We start from the raw sequence: 24879 nt of genomic DNA, 5'->3' as shown, positions 1-24879 counted from the left end.
CAAGGCAGGCGAACCCGCCGAGAGGCCAGAAGAGAGAGATGGCAGAAGTTTTTATCCAGTATCAACTCCTATACAGATGAGGCCAAAGCCTGGAACAGGGTTAATAGGATTAGAGGGTGTCAAACATATTCACTTCCTCTGGTAAACACACAGGGCGATACACTGCAAGACCAGGCAGACTCACTTGGGGAGTATTTTGAGAATGTGTCAAGTTCAACAAATTATTCACAATCCTTCCTGAAATATAAACAAATAGAAGAATGCAAGCCACTCATCAGAAAATGTCGACAGAATGAGCCTTGCAACCGTCCTTTTAGTATTGCCGAACTGAGAGCTGCCTTGAGCGCATGCGGGAGCTCCGCACTGGGATCTGATCGAGTCATGTATGAAATGCTTAAAAACTTACACAATGATACGCAAGTTGCACTACTCACACTTTTCAACACCATCTGGGATGCAGGGTACCTTCCAACCGCGTGGAAGGAAGCCATTGTAGTCCCTGTTTTGAAACAAGGCGAAGACCCTTCCTCGGTGGCAAGTTACCGGCCGATAGCCCTCAAAAGTTGCATTTGTAAGGTGTTCAAAAAATGATAAATCGGCGACTCATTCATTTCCTTGAACAGAGCAAAATGCTTGATGCTCATCAGTGCGGCTTCCGAGAAGGGCACTCCACAACTGACCATCTTGTACGTGTAGAAGCAAATATCCGGAACGCATTTGTACACAAACAGTTTTTGTTATCCATATTCCTCGATATGGAGAAGGCGTACGATACAATGTGGTGTTACGGAATCTTAAGAGACTTGTCAGAAATGGGCATCCATGGGAATATGCTAAACCTAATAGAAAGCTATCTGTCCGATCGTACCGTCCGGGTAAAAGTTGGCAATGAACTTTCACGTCCATTTACGCAAGAAACGGGTGTTCCCCAAGGAGGCGTGCTCAGCTGCACGCTCTTCATCGTAAAGATGAACTCGCTTCGCCCTTCATTATCACCGGCCATCTTTTACTCTGTCTACGTGGACGACATTCAGATAGCTTTAAAATCCTGTAACCTCGCAGTGTGCGCGAGACAGGTACAGCATGGCCTGAACAAAGTCTCAATGTGGGCAGACAAGAATGGATTTAAGATCAATCTTAACAAAAGCTCTTGCGTTCTTTTTACAAGAAAGAGAGGAATGATCCCAGATCCTTGCTTAGAACTGGCTGGACAACAAATACCTGTAAACAAAGAGCACAAATTTCTAGGTGTTATACTTGACTACAAGCTCACTTTCGTCCCCCACATTAAACATCTTAAAGAAAAATGTCTAAAAACGATGAACATACTGAAACTTCTATGCCAGACTACATGGGGTAGTGACAGGAAGTGTTTATTGAAACTCTATAAAAGCCTCATTCGTTCATGACTAGACTATGGTGCCGTGATTTATCACTCTGCTGCCCTGAGCGCGCTAAATATGCTAGAACCAGTCAACCACCTAGGAATCCGACTGGCCACTGGCGCTTTCAGAACGAGTCCCATACGAAGCTTATATGCAGAATCGAATGAGTGGTCACTTCATCTCCAGAGAACATACATCAGCCAAACATATTTTCTGAAAGTCCACTCTAATCCTCAACATCCGTGTTATACTACCGTTAACGAGATGACATATGCTACACTCTTTCATAATCGTCCCTCCATAAGACAGCCTTTCTCGCTATGTGTGAGGGAGCTTAGTCATGAAATGCATGTCCCACTACTCGAGCTTCGCCTAATGCATCCAGCCAAGCTGCTACCTCCTTGGGAGTGGCAGCTGATACAATGCGATATATTTTTCATGCAAGTTACAAAACACGCTCCAGAGATTGAAATGCAAATGCATTTCCGGGAACTCCAGCACAAATACTCCTGCACGGAGTTCTACACAGACGCATCGAAGTCACACGACGGTGTGTCCTATGCAGCCGTCGGTCCATCCTTCTCAGAATCCGATGTACTGCATCCGGAAACTAGTATCTTTACGGCTGAGGCCTACGCACTGCTGTCGGCCGTAAAGCATATAAATAAATCACAACTCCAGAAATCAGTTATATATACAGACTCCCTCAGTGTTGTGAAGGCCTTGGTGTCTTTTTGTAATCACAAAAATCCAGTATTTAATGAGCTCTACTCCGCACTGTGTAAAGCATATATATCTAACCAACATGTGATTATATGCTGGGTGCCAGGACATAGGGGCATCGAGGGAAACGTTCTAGCCGACCACATGGCCACATCAACTTCATTTCATGCAGTTAATCCTACTGCTTCGGTCCCTGTCACAGACCTGAAGCCTTTCTTAAGAAGGAAACTACGAAACCACTGGCAATGCATGTGGGACGAAGAAATAAATAATAAACTTCATGTAATAAAGCCACATTTAGGTTTCTGGCCTCCTGTAACAAAATCCCGCTGGACAGATATCCTATTCTGCCATCTAAGAATAGGACACACTTTTGGCACACATAACTTTTTACTCACGGGAAACGAGCCTCCAACTTGTGGTAGATGCGGGGAGAGGCTGACCGTCCTCCACGTCCTACTGGAGTGTCGGGAAGCCGAATCTGAAAGAAATAAACATTTTCTCTTAGCATACCAGCAGCACATCCCCCTTCATCCTGTTATGTTACTTGGTCCAGAACCACTCTTTGACACCAACGCCGTCCTAGGTTTTTTGAAAGAAGTTGTGTTGCATGTTATTAGCCCCACATGTTCGTAGCACTTGCTCTCTTCAGAGGATGTCGCTGTGATAATTATTTTTGAATAGCACATGCCTCTATGCCCTTGTGGTTCAAGGGCTCTGGCGAGGCAGTAGTGCTGTAAGCAATTTAACATCTCGCATATTTTAAACAATGCATCATTCTTCTATGATGGATTTTAATGTTCATAGTATTCGTCATTAGTCATCGCCATAATTTTATAGCACGTAGATTTTACGCACTTTGCAGCGACTTTTTTTAGGCCACTTTACAGCCAAGTCACATCTTCCATAATACATCGTTAACACTACCACTCGTCATGGCGCTCTTTGGCCAAACCTGGCCCTTGCGCCATAAAACACCACACATCATCATCAACCTCTAGCACATACCGTGTTTACACGATTGTAAGTTGACCTATTTTTTTTTATTTGAGAATCTAAAGTGGGGGTTCAACTTACAATTGAAACCAAAACATGGCATCGCCAAAAAAGCAAGACCAATGAGATCAATGAACATCTTGACCAATGACCAATGAGCAAGACCAATCCGGACAGGCCGCCATTGGAATCTGAACCTGGCAACATTTAACGCTAGAATGTTATCTAGTGAGGCAAGCCTAGCAGTGCTATTGGAGGAATTAGAGGGCAGTAAATCGGATATTGACACGTGTATTTGCCTTTATCGGGCGACACGTTTCACCGCCTAACACATGTTGTCGCACAGCGCAGGACGCGCCTGCATGTATTGGAAGTTTCTGGAATGTTATCGATGGTTGCATCTGCTGTCTGTGACCGAACCTTGTGTAATCTGATTGCATGTGTGCGCGACGCGAATAATGTAGAACTTTGTGGAAGGCACGCCGGTCCTAGCGATTACTTTGGAAAATTGGACGACTGATGTATAAAAGCCGACGCGCTTGACCAGCTCATCAGATTTTCGATGATTGCTGACTGTGTTCACCACTATCGTTGTGCTCTAAGTGTAGCCTGTTTTTGTGGGCACAGATTTGCCCAATAAAAGTTAGTTTCGTCTTTCGCAGTATTGCTACTGTGTTCTTCAATGTCACCACCATGTGACATCTGGTGGAGGTGCTTTTCGTTCATGTACCAGATGCCCCCGACAAGCCGTGATCTAAGCCCGGACCGTAAAGAGAACACCAACATAGTCCCGGACCATCGAGCAAGCTGCCGTCCTCAACAGCTGCCCCCGGAGCATGGACTTCTACCCGAAAAGACCAAGAAGATTTCGGCCAAGGCAACCCCAATGGCAGCCCCAGCGTCCCCCATCATCCTGCAGCAGCCCAGGGAGCCTCCGACATTCCGCGGCTCAACATTCGAGGACCTGGAAGCCTGGCTCGAGACGTGCGACGACCCTCTCGAGAACAGCGACGACAAACTGTGACATGTCTTCTTCGCATTGGAAGACGCTACCAGGACGTGGTTCAAGAACCGAGAAGCCACCTTAACGACCTGGGACCTTTTCCGAAGCGGCTTCCTGCAGAGACATTCACAAGCGTCGTACGCCGAGAACGAGACCAAGCACTACTAGAAACCCGAGTGCAGCTGCCTAATGAGACCACTGTAATTTTTACAGAAGAAATGAGCCGCCTATTCTGCCATGCCGACCCGGAAATGTCGGAGGAAAAGAAAGTCCGCCTACTGATGCGTGGTGTAAAGGAGGAACTTTTCGCCAGAATGGTACGGAGCCCACCGAAGACTGTCGACGAGTTTCTTCGCGAGGCCACCAGCATCGAGAAGACACTGGAAATGCAGAACCGGCAATTCAACTACTGCACTAACTCGACAAACTATGCCGAAGTTCATTCACTGGCCACCGACGACCTGCGCATGACTATCTAAGTGGTCGTGCGGGAGGAGCTACAAAAGCTGTTCCCTTCATCACAGCCTCAAGTGGCTTCAATTGCCGGCGCTGTCCTTGAGGAGCTCCAACAACAACTCAGAGTAGCCCCTGAATCGCCGGAGCCTCAGCTGCAACCGATGACATACGCCACTGTAGCCCGCCATCACGTACCCCCTCCGCGCCCACGGCTGGGCCCAGTGACGACACAGTTTCGTCATCTGCCACCACCCCCGCCGCCAGCACGCCAACCCATCGCCCACGCAGCATTCCTAGGAAGACTGATGTTTGGCGCGCCCCCGACTACCGTCCGCTTTGCTATCACTGCGGAGAAGCCGCGCACATCTACCGTCGATGCCCATACCGGGAGATGGGACTCTGATGGTTCGCCGTTAACGCGCCGCAACCACAGATTGGCAATTGGCAATACCGGGTTTGCCGATGTTGCCGACTACCTCGCCGCCACTCAGTGGAGCCCTCGACGACCGTCCCGTTCGCAGTCACCAGGCCGCTACCAGTCGCCGAAGCGTCGACCATGCACTGGCCCAGCCCGGGGCCGCTCTGCGAGCCCATATCCGGAAAACTAAAAGCAGCAACCGATAGAGGTGCGGTTGCTGTTCGTCGAACTGATGAAGATCCGCCGCCGCTGATGAGGACGACGAAGAGACCATCTTGACGACATAATAACAACATGCCGCCGTCCCGACAAAGTCCGGAAGCCAAGACTACACCGACAAAAGACGACTTGCCGACATGACGTTCTAGCTTCAGTTCAATACGACGCAGCCATGATCCGACACCAAGACCTAACTGCAACGCCAGATAAAGAACCACCAACCTCGACGTGCTTCTCGACGGCCACGCAGTTACTGCCTTAGTGGACACAGGGGCCGATTACTCCGTAATGAGTGGACATATCGCCGCCCAGTTGAAGAAAGTTAAAACTGCATGGGAAGGCCCTCAAATTCGAACCGCTGGAAGACACCTCATTACGCCGACTGGAATCTGCGCGGCAAGAATTACCATTCATGACCGGACTTACCCTGCCACCTTCGTTATCCTCCAACAGTGTCAATAACGCTGTCGGAAGATAAAGCGATGCCACCAGAGAGCCCTCGTAGTCACCACGCCTTGAGTGTGCTCGAAGATCAAGTGAGCATCCCGCCTCGCTCCAGCATAGTTATTTCGGTCGGCACCGAAACACTCGCTAATGTAGAAGGTGTCATCGAAGGCGACCAACGTCTACTGCTAGACCGTGAAATTTGCTTCGCAAGAGGGATCGCTCGACTGCATGGAAGGAAAACTGAAGTGTTGCTGACAAACTTCAGCCAGGAGTTCAAGCACATCAACAAGGGCACGAGAATCGCGTACATCGAGGAAATTGTGGAAACCAGCAATGCCTTTGTCCTCTCAGATTCTGTCACATCTACCCCGATGAGCATAATCCCCGAACCAGACTTCGATGTAAATCCAAGTCTTCCTATGAGTAAGCAGCAACAGATCAGAAGTCTTCTCCAACGATACAAAGACTGCTTTTCGATGTCATCGAGGATTCGAGAAACACCAGCTGCAAAGCATCGCATAATAACCGAAGAGTGCGCTCGACCACTCTGCCAGAGCTCTTACCGAGTTTCGACACGAGAGCGTGAAGCTATTAGGCAACAAGTCGACGAAATGCTGCGCGCCGACATCCAGTCGTCGAAAAGCCCGTGGGCGTTTCCTGCAGTCCTGGTGAAGAAAAAGGACGGAACCCTATGCTTCTGCATCGATTATCGTCGACTGAGCAAGATCACGAAGAAGGGTGTGTACCCCCTTCCACGGATAGACGACGCGTTGGATCGGCTCTGCAATGCTAAATACTCATCATCGATGGACCTCAAGTCTGGCTACTGGCAAATAGAAGTCGACGAGAGAGATCGCGAAAAGACCACCTTCATCACACCAGACGGCCTCTACGAGTTCAAGGTCATGCCATTCGGACTGTGCTCGGTGCCTGCAACATTTCAGCGCATCATGGACATGGTGTCAGCAGGATTGAAGTTGCAGACGTGTCTTGTTTATTTGGATGACGTTGTTGCCTTCGCCGGAAGATTCGACGATCACCTTAGGCGGCTTGCGACAGTATTAGCGGCCATCAAGTCATCAGGGCTCACTGTGAAGCCGGAAAATTGCCGCTTCGCTTACGATGAGCTTTTATTCCTAGGCCATGTCATCAGCAAATCCGGAGTACGCCCCGACCCGCAGAAGACAGCTGTCATCGCAAAGTTCCCGCAGCCAATCGACAAGAAGGCAGTGCGCAGATTCCTTGGCATGTGTGCCTACTATAGGTGCTTTGTCAAGGACTTATCACGCATCGCGGAGCTGCTAACACATCTAACCAAATGTGATGTCAAGTTCAAGTGGGTAACGCCGCAGGCTAATGCATTTCAAGAACTTGAACGACACATGCAGTCGCCGCCGGTACTTGCACACTTCGACGAGGACGTCGATACCGTAATCCACACTGACGCCAGTAGCCTACGCCTTGGTGCCGTCCTAGTCCAGAGGAAACACGGACTTGAACGGGTGATATCTTATGCTAGCCGGTCGCTGTCAAAAGCGAAAGGCAATTATTCTACGACTGAAAAGGAATGCATCGCCATCATTTGGGCTACAGCAAAATTCCACCCTTACCTCTATGGCAGGCCATTCAAAGTCGTCAGCGACCATCACGCGTTGTGTTGGCTAGCTAAATTAAAGGATCCTTCAGGACGGCTGGCGCGGTGGAGCCTCAGACTCTGACACTCTGACGCCGACTGCTTATCACGCGCCCCCATCGATGCCTCGCCTCAAGACAACGAGGACGGCGACGCCTTCTTTGGAATAATAAGTGTGGAAGACTTCACTAAACAGCAGTGAGCCGACCCGGAGGTGAAAGGGCTCGTCGAGTATTTGGAAGGGAACACCGACGTTGTCCGTAGGGCATTTAAGTGCGAGTTGTCTTCATTCTCGCTACAAAACAACCTGCTCGTGAAGAAGAACTTCTCACCAGTCCGCGCCAGCTATCTTCTTGTTGTGCCGTCAGCGCTGCGCCCAGAAGTACTGCACGCCCTACACGACGATCCAACCGTTGGGCACCTCGGATTCTCCCGGACGCTGTCAAAGATACAGGAAAGGTATTACTGGCCACGTCTGACCACCGACGTCGCCCGTTACGTCAAGACATGCCGAGACTGTCAGCGATGCAAGACACCACCGACAAGGCCAGCTGGATTACTACAGCTGATCAAACCTCCTCGCCGACAATTCCAGCAGATTGGGATGGATTTGTTGGGGCTGTTTCCGACGTCAACATCCAAGAATAAGTGGATCGTCGTGGCGACGGACTATCTCACCCGCTTCGCTGAAGATAAAGCTCTACCAAAAGGCAGCACAGCCGAAGTAGCGAAATTTTTCGTCGAGAACATCCTGCTGCAACATGGTGCCCCAGAAGTCCTCATCACCGACAGAGGAACAGCTTTTACAGCAGAGCTCACCCAAGCCATACTGCAATACAGTCGGACAAGCCACAGGAGGACAACTGCCTACCATCCGCAAACAAATGGTCTCACGGAGCGCCGCAACAAGACCCTCACCGACATGCTAGTAATATTCGTCGACGTCGAGCACGAGACGCGGAACGTGGTCCTGCCGTATGTAACCTTCGCTTACAACACGGCGGTGCAAGAAACAAGACAGATCACGCCATTCAAGTTGGTTTACGGCAGGAACCCACTGACAACCCTCGACGCCATGCTGCCGCACGTCACTGACGAGGAGAATCTTGACGTTGCTACCTCTCTCCAGCACGCCGAAGAAGCCTGACAGCTCTCCCGCCTACGGATCAAGAACCAGTAGTGTACCGACAGCCGATACTACAACCTCTGACGACACTTCGTCGAGTACCAGCCCGGCGACCGTGTTTGGGTATGGACCCCGCTACGCAGATGAGGACTGAGTGAGAAACTATTGCGACGCTATTTTGGACTCTACAAGGTCATCCGACGTATTTGCGCATTGGACTATGAGGTCATGCCAGACGGCATTTCTCAATCACAGCGGCGCCGTGCACGATCTGAAGTGGTCCGCTTGGTGCGTCTTAAACCCTTTTATGGATGCTGTTGAACTTTCCTTATTTTGTTGTTTTTACTATGAATGCTCCTTTATTACTTTCGTTTGTTTGCAGCATCAGGTCGAAGCTTTTGAAGAGGGGGGTATTGACATGTGTACTTGTTTGTCTTTATCGGGCGACACGTTTCACCGCCTAACAAATCTTATCGCAGATCGCAGGATGCTCCGGCGTGTATTGGAACTTTGTGGAATGTTATAGATGGTTGCATCCGCTGTCTGTGACCGAACCTTGTATAATCTGATTGCATGTGTGTGCGACGCGAATAATGTAGAACTTTGTGGAAGGCACGCGGATCCCAGCTATTACTCTGGAACATTCGATGACTGATGTATAAAAGCTGACCTGCCTGACCAGCTCATCATATTTTCGACGATCGGCGACCGTGTTCGCCACTATCGTTGTGCTATAAGTGTAGCCTGTTTTTGTGGGCACAGGTTCGGCCAATAAAAGTTAGTTTTTTCTTTCACAGTATTGCTACTATGTTCTTCAACGTCACCACCACGTGACAATATAATAGCCCTCAGTGAAGTTAGGAGGACGAAAGAAGCATATACAGTGCTAAAAAGCGGGCACGTCCTGTGCTACCGAGGCTTAGCGAAGAGACGCGAACTAGGAGTCGGATTCGTGATTAATAAGGATTTAGCTGGTAACATACAGGAATTCGATAGCATTAACGAGAGGGTGGCAGCTCTTGTTGTGAAACTTAATAAGAGGTACAAATTGAAGGTCGTGCAGGTCTATGCGCCTGCATCCAGTCATGATGACCAGGAAGTTGAACGCTTCTATGAAGACGTGGAATCGGCAATGGGTAAAGTCAAAACAAAATACACTATACTAATGGGCGACTTCAATGCCAAGGTAGGCAAGAAGGAGGCTGGAGACAAGTCAATGGAGGAATATGGCATAGGCTCTAGGAATTGCAGGGGAGAGTTATTAGTAGATTTTGCAGAACAGAATAATATGCGGATAATGAATACCTTCTGCCGCAAGCGCGGTAGCCAAAATTGGACGTGAAGGAGCCAGAGTGGTGAGACTAGAAATGAAATAGACTTCATACTGTGCACTGACCCTGGCATCATACAAGATGTGGTCGTGCTCGGGAAGGTGTGCTGCAGTGACCATAGGATAGTAAGAACTCGAATTAGCCTAGAGTTGTGGAGGCAACGGAAGAAACTGGTATATAAGAAGCCGATCAATGAGTTAGCAGTAAGAGGAAAAATAGAGAAATTCCAAATCGAGCTACAGAACAAGTATTCGGCCTTAACTCAAGAAGAGGACCTTAGTGTTGAAGATATGAATGGCAATCTTATGGGCATCATTAAGGAGTGTGCAATAGAAGTCGGTGGTAACTCCGTTAGACAGGATACCAGTAAGCTATCGCAGGAGACGAAAGATCTCATCAAGAAATGCTAATGTATGAAAGCCTCTAACCCTACAGCTAGAATAGAACTGGCGGAACTTTCCAAGTTAATCAACAAGCGTAAGACAGCTGACATAAGGAAGTGTAATATGGATAGAATTGAACATGCCCTCTGGAATGGAGGAAGCCTAAAAGCAGCGATGAAGAAACTAGGAATAGATGAGAATCAGATGTATGCGTTAAGAAACAAAGCCAGCAATATCATTAATATGGATGAGATGAGGAGTTCTATAGAGATTTATACAGTACGAGTGGCACCCATGACTCTAATGGAAGAGAGAATAGTCTAGAGGAATTTGAAATCCCAGAAGTAATGCTTTAAGAAGTAAAGAAAGCCTTGGGAGCTATGCAAAGGGGGAAGGCAGCTGGGGAGGATCAGGTAACAGCAGATTTGTTGAAGGATGCTGGGCAGATTGCTCTAAAGAAACTGGCCACCCTGTATACGCAATGCCTCATGACCTCGAACGTACTGGAATCTTGGTAGAATGCTAACATAATCCTAATCTATAAGAAAGGGAGTGCCAAAGACCTGAAATATAATAGACCGATCAGCTTACTGCCCGCTACCTACAAAGTACTTACTAAGGTACTCGCAAATAGTATCAGGAACACCTTGGACTTCTGTCAACCAAAGGACCATGCAGGATTCCGTAAAGGCTACTCAATAGTAAACCATATTCACACTATCAATCAGGTGATAGAGAAATGTGCGGAATATAACCAACCCTTATATATAGCTTTCATTGATTACGAGAAAGCATTTGATTCAGTCGAAACCTCAGCAGTCCTGGAGGCATTGCGGAATCAGGGTGTAGACGAGCCGTATGTAAAAATACTGAAAGATATCTATAGCGGCTCCACAGCCACCGTAGTCCTCCATAAAGAAAGCAACAAGATCCCAATAAAGAAAGCCGTCGGGCAGGGAGATACGATCTCTCCAATGCTATTCACAGCATGTTTACAGGAGGTATTCAGAGACCTGGATTGGGAAGAATTTGGGATAAGAGTTAATGGAGAATGCCTTAGTAACTTGCGATTCGCTGATTATATTGCCTTGCTTAGTAATTCAGGGGACTAACTGCAATGCATGCTCACTGACCTGGAGAGGCAAAGTAGAAGGGTTGGTCTAAAAATTAATCTGCTGGAAACTAATGTAATGTTTAACAGTCTTGGAAGACAACAGCAGTTTACGATAGGGAGCGAGGCACTGGAAGTGGTAAGGGAATACATCTACTTAGGACAGGTAGTGACCACGGATCCGACTGAAATAATCAGAAGAATAAGAATGGGCTGGGGTGCGTTTGGCAGGCATTCTCAGATCATGAACAGCAGGTTGCCATTATCCCTCAAGAGAAAAGTGTATAACAGCTGTGTCTTACCAGTACTCACGTAGGGGGCAGAAACCTGGAGGCTTACGAAAAGGGTTCTACTTGAATTGAGGACGACGCAACAAGCTATGGAAAGAAGAATGATAGGTGTAACATTAAGGGATAAGAAAAGAGCAGATTGGGGGAGGGAACAAACACGAGTTAATGACATCTTAGTTGAAATCAAGAAAAAGAAGTGGGGTGTGGGCAGTGTTGTATCGTCATAGCACCGCACGTGCCTATGAAGCTGGGCGCACCTGCTGTAATCACTTTCTTCCCTTACTCTCTATCTGTCCCTTCCCCTCTTTCTTGCTGTGTGCTACATATCGCACGTGATACCCGTAATAAACATTCTTTGGTTAAAAGGTAAACAAAAACCCGGGGCACTTCGCCAACCAAATAAAGATATAAAAGAAAAGAAGACGTTTCAGCTCCCACACGGGAGCCTTGTTCACAGGTAATTTTTTTTTTTTTTTTTACCTGTGAACAAGGCTCCCGTGTGGGAGCCGAAACGTCTTCTTTTCTTTTAAATATTTATTTGGTCGGCGAAGTGCCCAGGGTTTTTGTTTACCTTTTAACCATGTTTCATCCCGACCAGACGGGCTTCCGTCAAACACTGAACTTTATAAACACTCTTTGCTCGGTTGATCTTCTTGGGAGTACGTGGTTACTTCAGTCGCGACGAGGATGGGATGAGCCTGCCGCCCACCAGTAACACCCCGGTAGCCATGGCCGGATACGGAAGCCCACCGCAGTTCGAGGAAGCTACGGAGCACTGGCCGGCATATCTAGTGCGGCTAGAAGCTTTCTTCGAAGGCAATGACATCACAGAAGAAAAGAAGAAGCGAGCATTGCTCGTAGCAGGGCTGAGCACTCACACGATGGCCGTCGTTAGCGGACGCTGCGCGCCAACAAAGGTGAATGGGCTGTCATACAATGAAGCACTCGACATACTGCAGAAGCATTTTTCGCCCAGCCCGAATAAAATAGCCCAATCCTACAAATTTTTCTCACGCAACCAAATGCCAGGAGAGCCAGTCAGAGATTTTCTTGTAGCCATTCGGCAATTGGCGGATACCTGCAACTTCAGCACTTCACTTGACAGGATGCTCCGGGACCGTATAGCTTGTGGCTTGCAAGACAATGCGGTACGTCGTCAACTGCTTTCGAAGGCATCGTTAACAAGAAGCGAAGCAGAGGAAATCGCCTTAGCAGTGGAAATAGCGGAAGAAAACGTGAAGACGTTGAAGACTGCACCTGAAGACAAAGGCGTAGACATCTTAAGAAACATGTATGCACGACGTGAAAGTCGGCCACCATGCTTCAGGTGTGGAAAAACAGGGCACGACCCCAGAACCTGCCGGTTCCGCTCGGCGAAGTGCTATCGGTGCCAGCAGCGCGGTCATGTTCGCAAGATGTGTCCCGGACAAGCAGACACCAGAACGAGGGAACCGTTCACGTGGCCACACCAGCAAATTAATACCGTGCATCCATCAGCAGGAAACTGCAACGATCCGGGATCAGAAGCTCTGTTCCTCATTGAAATGGCAGATAATTTCGTTGGAAACATTCACACCGTAAAGGCAATAATGTGCACTCTACTTTGGAATGGAATAGCGATCAAGATGCAGCTGGACACAGGGTCCCCGGTTTCTATCATCACTTGGCCCACCTACGTACAGCATCAAGATGCCTGGCCGAAAGTGCAAGAATCGCCGCTCAAGTTGTCATGCTTCCTTGGACCACTGCCGGTGCGTGGCCAGTTACAGCTCGACGTTTCCTTGGGTTCGAAGACTACGAAAGCCACATTAGCGGTGCTGAGTTGTTCCGGGCCGAACCTGTGTGGCCGAGATGTCATGACAGTGCTGGACCTTCTTGGGGAGCCGGTGCTCAGTGCAATGCAGGAAGGTGAGAGTGCAGCCATTCGTGAAGTTGACAATGGCGTTCAAGTCTTGTTAGAATTTTCCGACGTGTTTCGACTGGAGTTAGGGCTCATAAAGGGACCGCCCGCCCGTTTGCCATTGCGGGATGATGCTGTTCCTCGGTTCTGTAAGGCGCGGCCGGTGCCATACGCGTTGCGCTCAAAAGTGGAGGCCGAAATTGATCGGTTAGGTAAAAATGGAATTCTTGCCCCGGTCGCACACTCGGAGTGGGCGGCACCCGTGGTGGCGGTGGTAAAGCGTAACAGAAACATTTGCTTATGCGGCGATTTCAAAACTACTGTCAACCAAGCCTGCCATACGATCTAGTATCCTCTCCCTCGCATAGAGGGCATCATGGCGACGTTAAACGGCGATGAAGTTTTTACAGCTATCGATCTCCGGGACGCCTACAATCAAATTGCGTTAGATGAAGAATCGCAACTGCTCACGACGGTGAATACACAGAAGGGCCTTTTTTGCTTCACACGCCTTCCATTCGGAGTAGCCTCTGCGCCAGCGCTCTTTCAGCGACACATGGAAACAATTTTGCAAGGACTGCCCGGAGTACAGGTCTATTTGGACGACGTAATCATTGCGGAAAAGCGGAATGACGCCGCCACCTTACACAGAGTTCTGAGAAGGTTCCACGAGTTCGGGGTGCGGCTGAATCGGGAGAAGTCAAGATTTCGTGAGAATGAGGTTGATTTTTTTTGGTTACAAAATCAACGATAAGGGCATGCATGCCAAAAGAGAAAATCTTGAGGCTATTCTGGACATCGGCACACCCATGGGAGTGCCCGAGTTAAGGTCATTTTTGGGTCTGGTCACCTATTACCAAAAGTTTCTACCGCAGGCAGCCACGATCCTTGCACCTCTGTACGAACTATTGCGCGCCAGGACGGAGTGGAAGTGGGGCATTGCTCAGCAGCAGGCGTTCCAAGAGGTCAAAGCACTGATAAGTAAAGCAGAATTTCTTGCCCATTACGACCCAGACAAACTGTTGGCACTAGAATGTGACGCTTCATCAGTCGGCATTGGAGCCATCTTTTCCCACGCCACAGCTGAGGGGATGAGGCAACCTATTGGCTTCCGCTCCCGCATACTTACAGACGCAGAGCGGAAGTATTCGCAGCTTGAAAAGGAAGCCCTGGCATTAGTGTTTGGAGTGGCGAAATTCCGGGCATATTTGTTGGGTAGGAAATTCACACTTCTGACTGATCGCAAGCCATTAGTCAGTATTTTCAATCCAGATAAGCCGGTTCCAGCCATGGCGGCCTCCCGCATACAACGGTGGGCCCTCCAGTTGAGCACCTACTCCTACATCGTCAAGTTCAAGGACGGCAAGGAGAATGTTCTGGCTGATGCACTTAGTCACCTGCCATGGGCAGCGCCTTCCAAGGAAGTGTCCGGAGATGAGGACGGCGCTGATGACTGTGAGTACGTACTTCTCACCGCCTGTTTGGACAGTAGAGTGCTGTCAGCCAAACTGGCCTGCTATACGGCCGAAGATGAGGAGTTACTTGTGGTGCGGAAGTGGGGGCAGGAAGGCTGGCCTCGGCATTTAGACGCAAAGCAAGTCACTCTGAAGCCGTACCTAGTCCGGAGGGACGAGCTAACTGTGAGAGAAGGCCTGGTGTTCTGGGGCCACCGAGTTGTCGTGCCTAAAACAGCCAGGAACGCAGTGTTGCAGCTGATTCATGAGACACATCAAGGAATCACCGCGATGAAGAGACTAGCTCGCTCGCTGCTTTGGTATCCTGGCATTGATAAACAGATTGAGCAGCTCGGTAAGACGTGCCACTTATGTGTTCAAGCTGCACCGATGCCTCCACGCCAGGTACCAGGCCCGTGGCCGGAAACCAGGCAGCCGTGGTCTCGTCTGCACATTGATTATGCGGGTCCGGTGGATGGCTACATGCTATTAATTGTGGTTGATTCCCACAGTAAGTGGATGGAAGCTGTGCCTTTGCGAACTTCCACAACTGGGACGACCGTAGATGCCCTGCACACCCTCTTTAGCACTTTTGGGTTGCCACACACAATCGTCACAGATAATGGGCCGCAGTTTGCAAGCCGGGAATTCCAGACTTTGACTACGGTGAATGGAATAAAGCACATGTGCACTGCCCCATATCACCCTCAATCGAATGGATTGGTGGAATGAGTGGTGCGTACCCTAAAACAAAGCCTGCAGAAAAACAGGCAAGGATCAATGCAAATGCGGCTAGCCAGGATCTTGCACAACTACTGACGAACGCCGCTGTCGGGCGGAAAAACGCCGGCTATGCTGCTGATGGGGCGTGAGCTGCGCTCCCGATTAGATAACTTGTTGCCGTCAGAAACAGAGCATTACAGTTACCCTTTTGGCAATGATTTCTTGCAGAAGGATAAACCAATTCGGGTGCGAAACTACGGTTGCCTCGGAGACCCATGGACTCAAGCACGTGTCCAAACAACAGAGGGGTCTCGTATAGTGACTGCCGAGGGACCGGAGGGTGAACTAATGGACCAAGTGCAATTGCGTGTGGTGGTGCAGGACTCGGAGCAAGTGCAGCCGCGTCTCTCAGCCAGAGGCGACAGAGCCGTCGACAAGACCACTAGTGCGAATATGACGGATGAGACCACAACCTTGGAACTACGAAGGTTAACCCGTTTGAGACGTCCCCCTGACAGGTTCTCTCCCTAAGAGAAGAGAAGACTGTTGTACCGTCATGGCACCGCACGTGCCTATGAAGCTGGGCGCACCTGCTGTAATCACTTTCTTTCCTTACTCTCTATTTGTCCCTTCCCCTCTTTCTTGCTGTGTGCTATATATTGCACGCGATACCCGTAATAAACGTTCTTTGCTCGGTTATCTTCTTGGGAGTACGTGGTTACTTCAGGCAGGACATGTAATGAGGAGGGAAGATAACCGATGGTCATTAAGGGTTACGGACTGGATTCCAAGGGAAGGGAAGTGTAGCAGGGGGCGTCAGAAAGTTAGGTGGGCGGATGAGATTAGGAAGTTTGCAGGGACAACATGGCCACAATTAGTACATGACCGGGATAGTTGGAGAAATATGGGAGAGGCCTTTGCCCTGCAGTGGGCATAACCAAGCTGATGATGATGATGATGATTATTATTATGATGATGATGATGATGGATGAGATATCAGGGGAGCTACAACGTAGTTACAATTTTATGTTTGTTCTATGGCCCTACCCGTAGCTTTTCGCTATCCTGCATGTTTGTTCGCTTTTTGGAAGGATTTTTCAACATTTTTTAGAGATTTACAGTGCGCACAACACTCATATGGAGGGGGCCGATAGTTGATGGATGTGCCACTGTTCCATTCGCGGCGGCACCCTCAGAATGGCGGCGCTTGTGGGGAGTATTGATAGTTCATGGAAGAGCAGACACCACCCACATGTTTCTCTTTCGCGGTAGCTCTTAGTTTGGCGCGTTCAACTTGACTGCCGGCTATGTGCTACCTCCATGCTTCCTCAGTCGTCATGAGTGCTGCAGGCCCACTGGACATTCAGCACTCATTCACAGCAGCGTTCAAGAGGGCTGCCATTCTCTGTGCTGAAGAAACAAATCACTAGTGGGCCGCTAGTTCGATGTTTCTGAACAGGTGGTGCAAGAGTGGCGACTGCAGCAAAGCAAAATTTTCACTTGTGACGGCAAGTGAAGAATTTCCCATGGGCCGAAGTCTGGATGCCTTCTGGAGCTGTTGGCCAAGCTTGCATCGTACGTCGCTGAAATGCGTGATCTATCCCTGCCAGTGAAGTGCGACATGGTCATGAAAAAAGCCCAGATCTCTGCCGTGAGTACAACGAGTGGCTGGTGGCAGACCATGAAGGCCAACCAGACCTCTCAAAAGAGCCTCCCTGATGGCTGCGTGTGGTTAGGTGCATTCGGCGTGGGCTGCTGTTCCACGAAAGGTCGTGGTGCGGTTGTTTGCCAAATGTGGAATTTCGCTAGATGACATGCTGAGGGACCATAGCAGTGATGACGATGGCAGCACTGGTGAGGATAATGGCACAAGTTAAGACGAGTAGTCCAGTGATCATGCCAGCTACCAATAAATTTTCGTTATCAGATGTGCTGTCGGGTATGCTCTTCTTTCTTTTTTCCTTGTCACACATTCGAGTCGACTTACAATCATGTAAATACAGTAAGCCCGATATTGAAACGATTACGCCAGGGATGCATGCATCGACAAGCCGCTTAGAAACCTCTAAGAATTTCTTGCAGGCAAGCCAGCGCGTTGAGACACATTTCCATTTAACCACTTTGACAAGCTCAATTGTTGTAATTAGTAGTGATTGTGCATATTCACAGAGTCTTGTTGCCTTCTGCATAAAGTATAGTTTAGTTTGAAATTTATGCCAATAAATGCAGATAAAGTGTAATAAAGAAAGCCACAAGAACATCTGCAGTCACAAGCCTGAAGCTGAGACAAATCCATGTACTAATCATGATTCCGATGGTGTCCAAACGATTGCAGTGTCAAAGCTAGTAATTCTTGTAGGAAGCCTTATTCTGTGCACATGACACCACACCTGTTAACTTAATTAGTAAGTTTACCACAATGCATAGAGCTGATAAAACTGAGAACCTTACTTCAGGTTGTAGTCTAATACTTCACTGTCACTGAAAAAAAAAATAGAGAAACAAGAGCATCTATGTATACACGTCATTGGTATCACACAGCCAAGAAGACGTTCCATTTTTGCATGCTGATGCCTTGTTAAAATAGTGGGCATATTTTGGATAAAAACAGCAAGACCAGAAACAGGCACACAAATGTTTCAGTAGAACATTCTGAAGGATATCCTTACCTGCATAGTTTATGAGTGACTGCTGGACGAGGATAGATGAGTGACAGAAGGTCGATGTACACATTGAGTCACTCTGTATGCCTTGGTCAATCAGATGAGCAACAGAGCACAAATAAAAGCTTGCTCACAAGAGGTAACTGCTGCCTCGGTTCCCTTGCTTCTTGGTGTAATTTCATTGTTTTCACATGATCAGCTTTCGTGTTTAAGACAAAAAGATTTTTTCAGAACTCCCAGGGAATTTATCAAGGGCTCCTTCATACAGCTCCAAGCACTTGAAATCATCTATGACCGAGACACATTTCATCATTGGCTGTAAGCAGTCTGTTGTGAGGTGATTAGAGAGTGATCTGTTAACTCCTACTTTTGCTCTTGAAAGGTTATGGTGGTAGAAAAAAAAAAAGTTCAGTGGCATGTTTCTTGCGACCTTTTCTCCTACTCCTCCAAAGTGAGAAGCAACAGAGAGCAAAGCATGCTCTCTGCTCGTTGTTTGCTTGCTGTTGCATAACTGAGTCCGGCGGTGGTCCTGGGGCTATATTGGCTGTTTTAATGGAGTGTCTTGAAATGTGAAATAAAAAAAGCACAGCTGTTGAAAACTGCTGTTGTCAGGCTGTATGTGTGTGCCATCTTGAAATATGAGCACAGTTCTTAATCGCCAAAAGTGTGTGCTCAAAACGGTTCCCAATTGTTTATCCTTGGAAGCAAATGCTTGTGTCTTTCTACCATTTCCCTTCTTTTTCAACAAAATTTTCACGATTAATAGGTAGTGTGCAGGCAATGAAGAATACGCGTATATTTAAGTTGCTGCTCTTGACACTAGCCTAGTATGTTGTCTGTGTTTGTAACAAAATTGCCAAACAAGTTGCTGTCACTGAACCAAGCTGTAGCCGTTGACAGCAACGCAAACACCCCAGCTCTTCCCAGATGCATGCCAGCACCCCTTTAATTTAGCAGTAAATCTGTCGGGCCAACCTGTAAAGATAACTGCAGTTGAACACTGCTGTACATCTGCGGTTGACATGTGGTATTTGCATCAACCTATTTTACCTTGGCAGTAACCACTTGTTGCATTAGATCTCAAAAGGTCAGGGAATAATGTGCTTAATGAATATCATTCATTTCTTGTGGCTGGTGTTGTTTCTTGGATTGTAATACAATCGAACAAGTGTAGAAATGTAAAATTTGTGTACAACTAATTTGAATTAGTGAGTTCTGTGACGGTTCTTTTCTTTGGGCCTGCAGCCTGGACTTGTCAGCACATGCACGGGCAGCCAAGTACAAGCTCCAGTCGGTAAGTTTGCTTGGCAGACAGTCGGCAAGTTGATCTCACTGGTTTGCCGCATCACGTGTGTGACGTGCAGGACGGGCCGGTTCATGGGGGGGCCGCAGTTCTCTCCCTTGTGCAGAACACAAGAAACTGGTTAAGGGCGGACGTACTCTACTCCGGTGTCGTGAGGAAGGACACTAAAGGGAGGCACTAAATCAGTCCAGACTGATAAAGTATTCTATAAAAACTATGTATTGTTGTTAATTTTGTGATAATAGGTTGATTATTAGAAGCAAAAATCAAGTTCAAAGTTGAACTTCTTTTTTTTTTTTTTTTTTTTTTTTGCACCGAAATCTTAGTGACATTACTTGAGTGTGATGTCATGTATTTCAAAGTATCTCTGTGTATTGGGGCATCGTTGGCCTATTAAATGTTCGTGAAATTTGCCCAATTTATTATTTATCTTGTTTAAAATCCACTTCAGTGCATTTTTAGAAATAGAAATAATTAGGCCCCACCAGATGCCATCAGAATCTATGGCATGCGGAAACTTCAAGGTGGCGTCACCACCCATCTTGCAGCTTTCCTGGCTTGTATAGCAAGCCTCTTCTGAAGTTATAAGGTTGCTAATGCAGGTGAAAATCAATTTTCTCTCTAGTGCGCTTTAAACTCGTGGCATACTGTGCCAAAGCACAAATTTATAGGAAGGCTCAGTATCCTCAAATAGGTTTTTAAAGCAGGAAAATTGGAGTGAACTCATGTTATTCAGTACACAAAAACACTTGGACAATGCGGTAAATGGGCAAAGGCTCTGCTTGTCCTGTCAATTTACTTACTGTGAACAAACGAGGAGAAAGGGGGTTAACCAGGGGGCCAGATTTTTATTGGTCATATCATAAGAAGCCATGAAACTCTGACACCAGGGACAACATAGGGGAAATTACTTGTGCTTAATAAATGAAATAAAGAAACTATAAATTAGTGGAAATGAAAGTGGATGAAAAAACAACTTGCCGCGGGTGCGGAACATTCCCACAACGTTTGCGTTAGGCGTGCGATGCTCTACCGATTAAGCTTCCGTGGCCTTTCCCCATCCACTTTCTTGGGTATTTATGTTTCCTAGTAGAACCCTGGGAGTGTTAGCCAGCGCCACCACTCACAAACCTTGGCGGCAGATGTGGAACATCCTTTCTGCCGCAGGCGTCACGAGAAGGTGATCTTTTTGGGCGAAGGCAACTGGTCAATAAACCCACACATGCTACCTGAAGTCATCAGTGTTGCCGGATTCGAGACCCTCGTTATGTAATAAACAAGGAGAAAGGGGGTTAACCAAGGGGCCCGATTTTTATTTGTCATATCGTTACGCTAAAGCTACAGAGACAACAGAGGATGAGGAGAACGAAGGGCGCTTGTCTTTAGAGCGGCTTGGTGTTGACATGGCCCCTTTTCATCAAAACATCTTTAAATAAACGGACCTCATCGTCACAGTTTTGGTGGACGATGTGGAGTAAAACAACGGTGCCCCTGAAGAACGACGACGAACCACCCGCAGAGGCGCAATCTGTGGACCTTCGCCGAAGTTGCCAAATTGCCAGTCTGCCACCAGAGATGGCTTCTGACGGCGACAACTCGCCACCTTCTTCCAGCTAACCATGGCAGCCCTACCTCGAACCACGAGCCTTCGCCGGAAAAGCTGGGGAGGACGTGGATGGATGGCTCATCTTTTACCAACGCGCAAGTCGGTTCAATGGCTGGAACACCATCGCCCAGCTTAACAATGTTGCCTTCTTCCTCAAGGAAACTGCGTCTTTGCGGCTTGAAAACCACGAAGAAAGCATGACCACATGGGAAAAGTTCGTAGACGAAATCAGGAAGTGCTTGAGAGATGGACAGTAGTGAGCAGTGAGCCCAAGTTCCCAGCGAAACCTGCACGACGTGCATCGAGGAAGTGCTGAAGCTGGGCAAGGCCCTGGACCCTCAGATGACAGAGGAGGACAAAGCTGGTCATCTTTTAAAAGGGATCGCCGAGGACGTGTACCAATTCCTCATCAGGAAAGACAGTCTGGACACCGTAAGTGACGTCATTCGACACTGCCGTATGTTTGAAGCCTTGAAAGCTCGGCATATCACACTGAAGTTCGGCTGCCTGGCCAACGCAACTAACGTCACCAGTGTTGATGTAGTCCCAGCTCCATTTGACCTAGCGTCAGTTATTCGGCAAGTGTAGCGTGAAGAGCTTGACTGACATGAGGCGGCTTCCCTCTCGGCTCCGCGGGCTTAAGAGCCCTTTTCTCACCACGACTTGCATGAGACGTCCATCAAAGCCGCCTCTGTAGACGCTTACAATTTCGCTCTTCGTTCAAGAGCACCAAACCCTACCATGAACGCGCATCCCAGTTATCAGTTCCACGACGATTACTCACCAAGACCACCTGCAGTTTCTCAAGAGTGGGACGGCCGTGCCAGTTATCCTGCTACTGACAATTTTGGTTCATCCCATGAGCGCCCTTTATTCTCCTCTTGCTCTGTTCTCTCTATAGCTTTAGCATAACAATATCATAAGTAGCCAACAAACACTGACACCAGGTACAACATATCATTTATAAAGCACAACTAATTTCCGCTATGTTGTCTCAGGTGTCAGCGTTTGTTGGCTTCTTATGACATGAGTAATTAAAATCGGGCCCCTTGGTTAACCCCCTTTCTCCTCATTTATTACACGAGGGTCTCGAATCCGGCCACACTGATGACTTCAGGTAGCATGTGTGGGTTTATTGACCGGTTGTCTTCACCCAAAAAGATCACATTCTCTTGATGCCTGTGGCAGAAAGGATGTTCCACATCTGCTGCCAAGGTTTGTGAGTGGTGGCGCTGGCTGACATTTCCAGGGTTCTACTAGGAAACGTAAGTACCCAAGAAAGTGGATGGGGAAACGGTGCCGCAGTAGCTCAATTGGTAGAGCATCACACGCGAAATGCAAAGGTTGTGAGATCGTTCCCCACGTGTGCCAAGTTGTTTTTTTTCATCATCTTTCATTTCCATTAATTTATCGTTTCTTTATTTCATTTATTAAGTAATTTTCGCTATGTTGTCCCTGGTGTCAGTGTTTGTTGGTTTCTTATGATATTACCATATTTACTCGAATCTAATGCACACCTTTTTTCCGATAAACCGGGTCCAAAAATTGCATGCATGTTAGAATCGAGTACGACCCTAAATCCAGGTTGCATCGCCATCAATATTTGAAAAATGGCCGCCTCGTACATGCTTCTAGCCTAGCTCCTGTAGCTTCCCCCATGTGCATACCTCCATGTTGTACGTGTAACCAGGTGCTGGTGTAATCATAGAGTTTCTGACTATATTAGCTAGAGGGAAATCCGATAGCGGGAGGTGAAGCCGTCCTATATCGTGATTCCACGTGGCAGTTGCAGTGCGGCAGCCCAACAAAAGCTCGCACTTTGCCAGCAGAGCCGCAACCTGGAATACGTAGAAAAAGAGGCTCCCAAGCATGTTGCCCATTTCGCTGCAGCTTTGCCCACTGGGGCAGCATGGTGCTAGCTCCACTTTTAAGTCCTCCTGCAGGGTCACGTGAGTCCACGTCATCCATGGCTGATCCCGGGCGTATGCTGCGATGCCAGGGCTTGATGTCTTGTTGACGTGGCACATGTCGCCAGGATCCGTTAACGGGATGTGAAGCCGTCCTATATCGTGATTCCACGAGGCAGTTGCAATGCGGCAGGCCAACAAAAACTCGCACTTTGCCAGCAGAGCCGCAACCTGGAATACGTAGAAAAAGGGGCTCCTGAGCATGTTGCCCCTTTTGCTGCTGCATTGCTCACTGTTCTTATCGATGGAAACAACTGTCAAGTGCTTGAAGATGTTGGACAGGTCTCCAAATGAGTTTTACTTTGGTTTTTAAGAGAAAGAAATGGTGGCTTCCCGTCTACTCCAGAATAAACTTCCAAGATCTCAGCCAGGTTACAGAAGGACCTAGTAGTGTGTGCACCAAGCAAAATGATATCTCCTCAGTTCACTTTTGTTTTTTGCTTTCTTGCGTTACTTTTCTGTCTCAATTCTTTCAGATATTCTCCCTGCTCCAGCTTTTCCACCAATCTTTTGTGATTCCTTGTCCATTTCTCCACATTTCTTTTATGCTGGCTTTTTTTCACCTTCGATTTCAATCCGTGATCGTGCCCAAAATTCTGGTAAATATTTCAAACCGGAAACAACTTCCCGAGACCTATGTCATCTGGGCCCTGGGTCATGAACCGTTGGTGCAAAATGAAGTGGTGCACGCTGCAGCCTGTAATCACACAAGCCCGGCCTTCCAGCCAGAGGGGACTTGTGACGTGATGAGGACATCCCCAGGAAATATTCGAATATCCTACAGTGTTACCTACTGGAATGAAGAGAATATCCACTACCTGACTCAGCAGGGAAGAGACAGTCGCCCTGCAGTGCCTCCAGACCAACACTTATGTGCATGGCATCATAATGCACAGGTTGCAGCCCACTCGCTTCCCATACTTCTGTCGCTACTGCGGAGTGCTGGACACTCTCCACGATATGTATGGTAGTTGAGTGTTCGTGCCACCCAACAACAAAGCAGATGCCACAGACAAACAGGATGAAGCAGAAGAGCACCGTGAAGAATCGTGGGAGGCCTCGCTCGTCACCTCTGATCTGGAAGGCCAATGCAAGCTGGTAAACCAGGCACAGGAAGAACCTATCGCCAATGGCTTTCTGGACTAAGGGAGCAGCCCGCCCTGGGCAAAGAAAGAACTCTTTCATGCTGATTCACGAAATAAATGTTTGCTCACTCTCTCTCTCTTCTTCAACATAATAAAAGTCATTTCATAAAATATTTGTCATGGAAAAATTTTTCACTGGCGCAAGTACCACGTGAACTTTGTTGAAAGGCACCAAATTATGCATCATAAAACGCGTTGCCAAGGAATCGGTTCCTTCTGCTTGAGAGAAAAACAATTTTTCATGAGGAAAATGAGCGCAGGCCTTACTGTTACACCAAAAATGGCATTCTTCCTTCCCTCATTTTTCAATTATTTTTATAGGCCTAGAAATAGACAAAATTGACCATTTTTGGACCATTTTTGGGGATTTTTGCTTCCTAGAAGTTGGGCCCCTGCAAGAGCTTAAAATTTACAGCAGCCAAGTGCGCAGGACTTCTGCTGTATGCGAAAAATGATTTTAAAGGATATATTACATAGCAGTGCACATAAACAACAATCAACTTGCAAATCTCTATTTTACCATTTGTTTGTTTGCCAATTTAACATTGAGATGGTCTTGGTTAAATTATTCCAAATAGTGCATCTAATAGCACACTG

At 47.8% G+C, this 24879-nt stretch overlaps 2 protein-coding genes across 2 annotated transcripts in view; both read left to right on the top strand.

The window, feature by feature from the left end:
* Git (ARF GTPase-activating protein GIT1) overlaps positions 1–24879 on the top strand; it is a 258810-nt gene that overhangs the window by 121799 nt on the left and 112132 nt on the right. The window contains exon 9 of the mRNA XM_075686917.1: positions 19507–19555. Coding sequence (XP_075543032.1) covers positions 19507–19555 — 49 coding nt within the window. The remainder of the gene's footprint in view (positions 1–19506; positions 19556–24879) is intronic.
* On the top strand, positions 12135–16129 carry LOC142573863 (uncharacterized). Its single transcript, XM_075683082.1, has 3 exons — positions 12135–12438; positions 14699–14868; positions 15712–16129. The coding sequence occupies exons 1-3, from the start codon at positions 12214–12216 to the stop codon at positions 16127–16129; spliced, it is 813 nt and encodes a 270-aa protein (XP_075539197.1). The 5' UTR covers positions 12135–12213.

The sequence above is a fragment of the Dermacentor variabilis genome, chromosome 3 (genome assembly GCF_050947875.1).
Source record: "Dermacentor variabilis isolate Ectoservices chromosome 3, ASM5094787v1, whole genome shotgun sequence".
NCBI lineage: Eukaryota > Metazoa > Arthropoda > Arachnida > Ixodida > Ixodidae > Dermacentor > Dermacentor variabilis.
This window is presented reverse-complemented; position numbering and strand designations above follow the sequence as displayed.

Coding starts and splice junctions, on each gene's coding strand:
- LOC142573863 (XM_075683082.1), top strand. CDS start 12,214: ATGAGCCTGCCGCCCACCAGTAACACCCCGGTAGCCATGGCCGGATAC. Junction 12,439..14,698: donor GACGCTGCGCGCCAACAAAG/GTGAATGGGCTG, acceptor AATCCAGATAAG/CCGGTTCCAGCCATGGCGGC. Junction 14,869..15,711: donor TCCGGAGATGAGGACGGCGC/TGATGACTGTGA, acceptor GCCGCTGTCGGG/CGGAAAAACGCCGGCTATGC.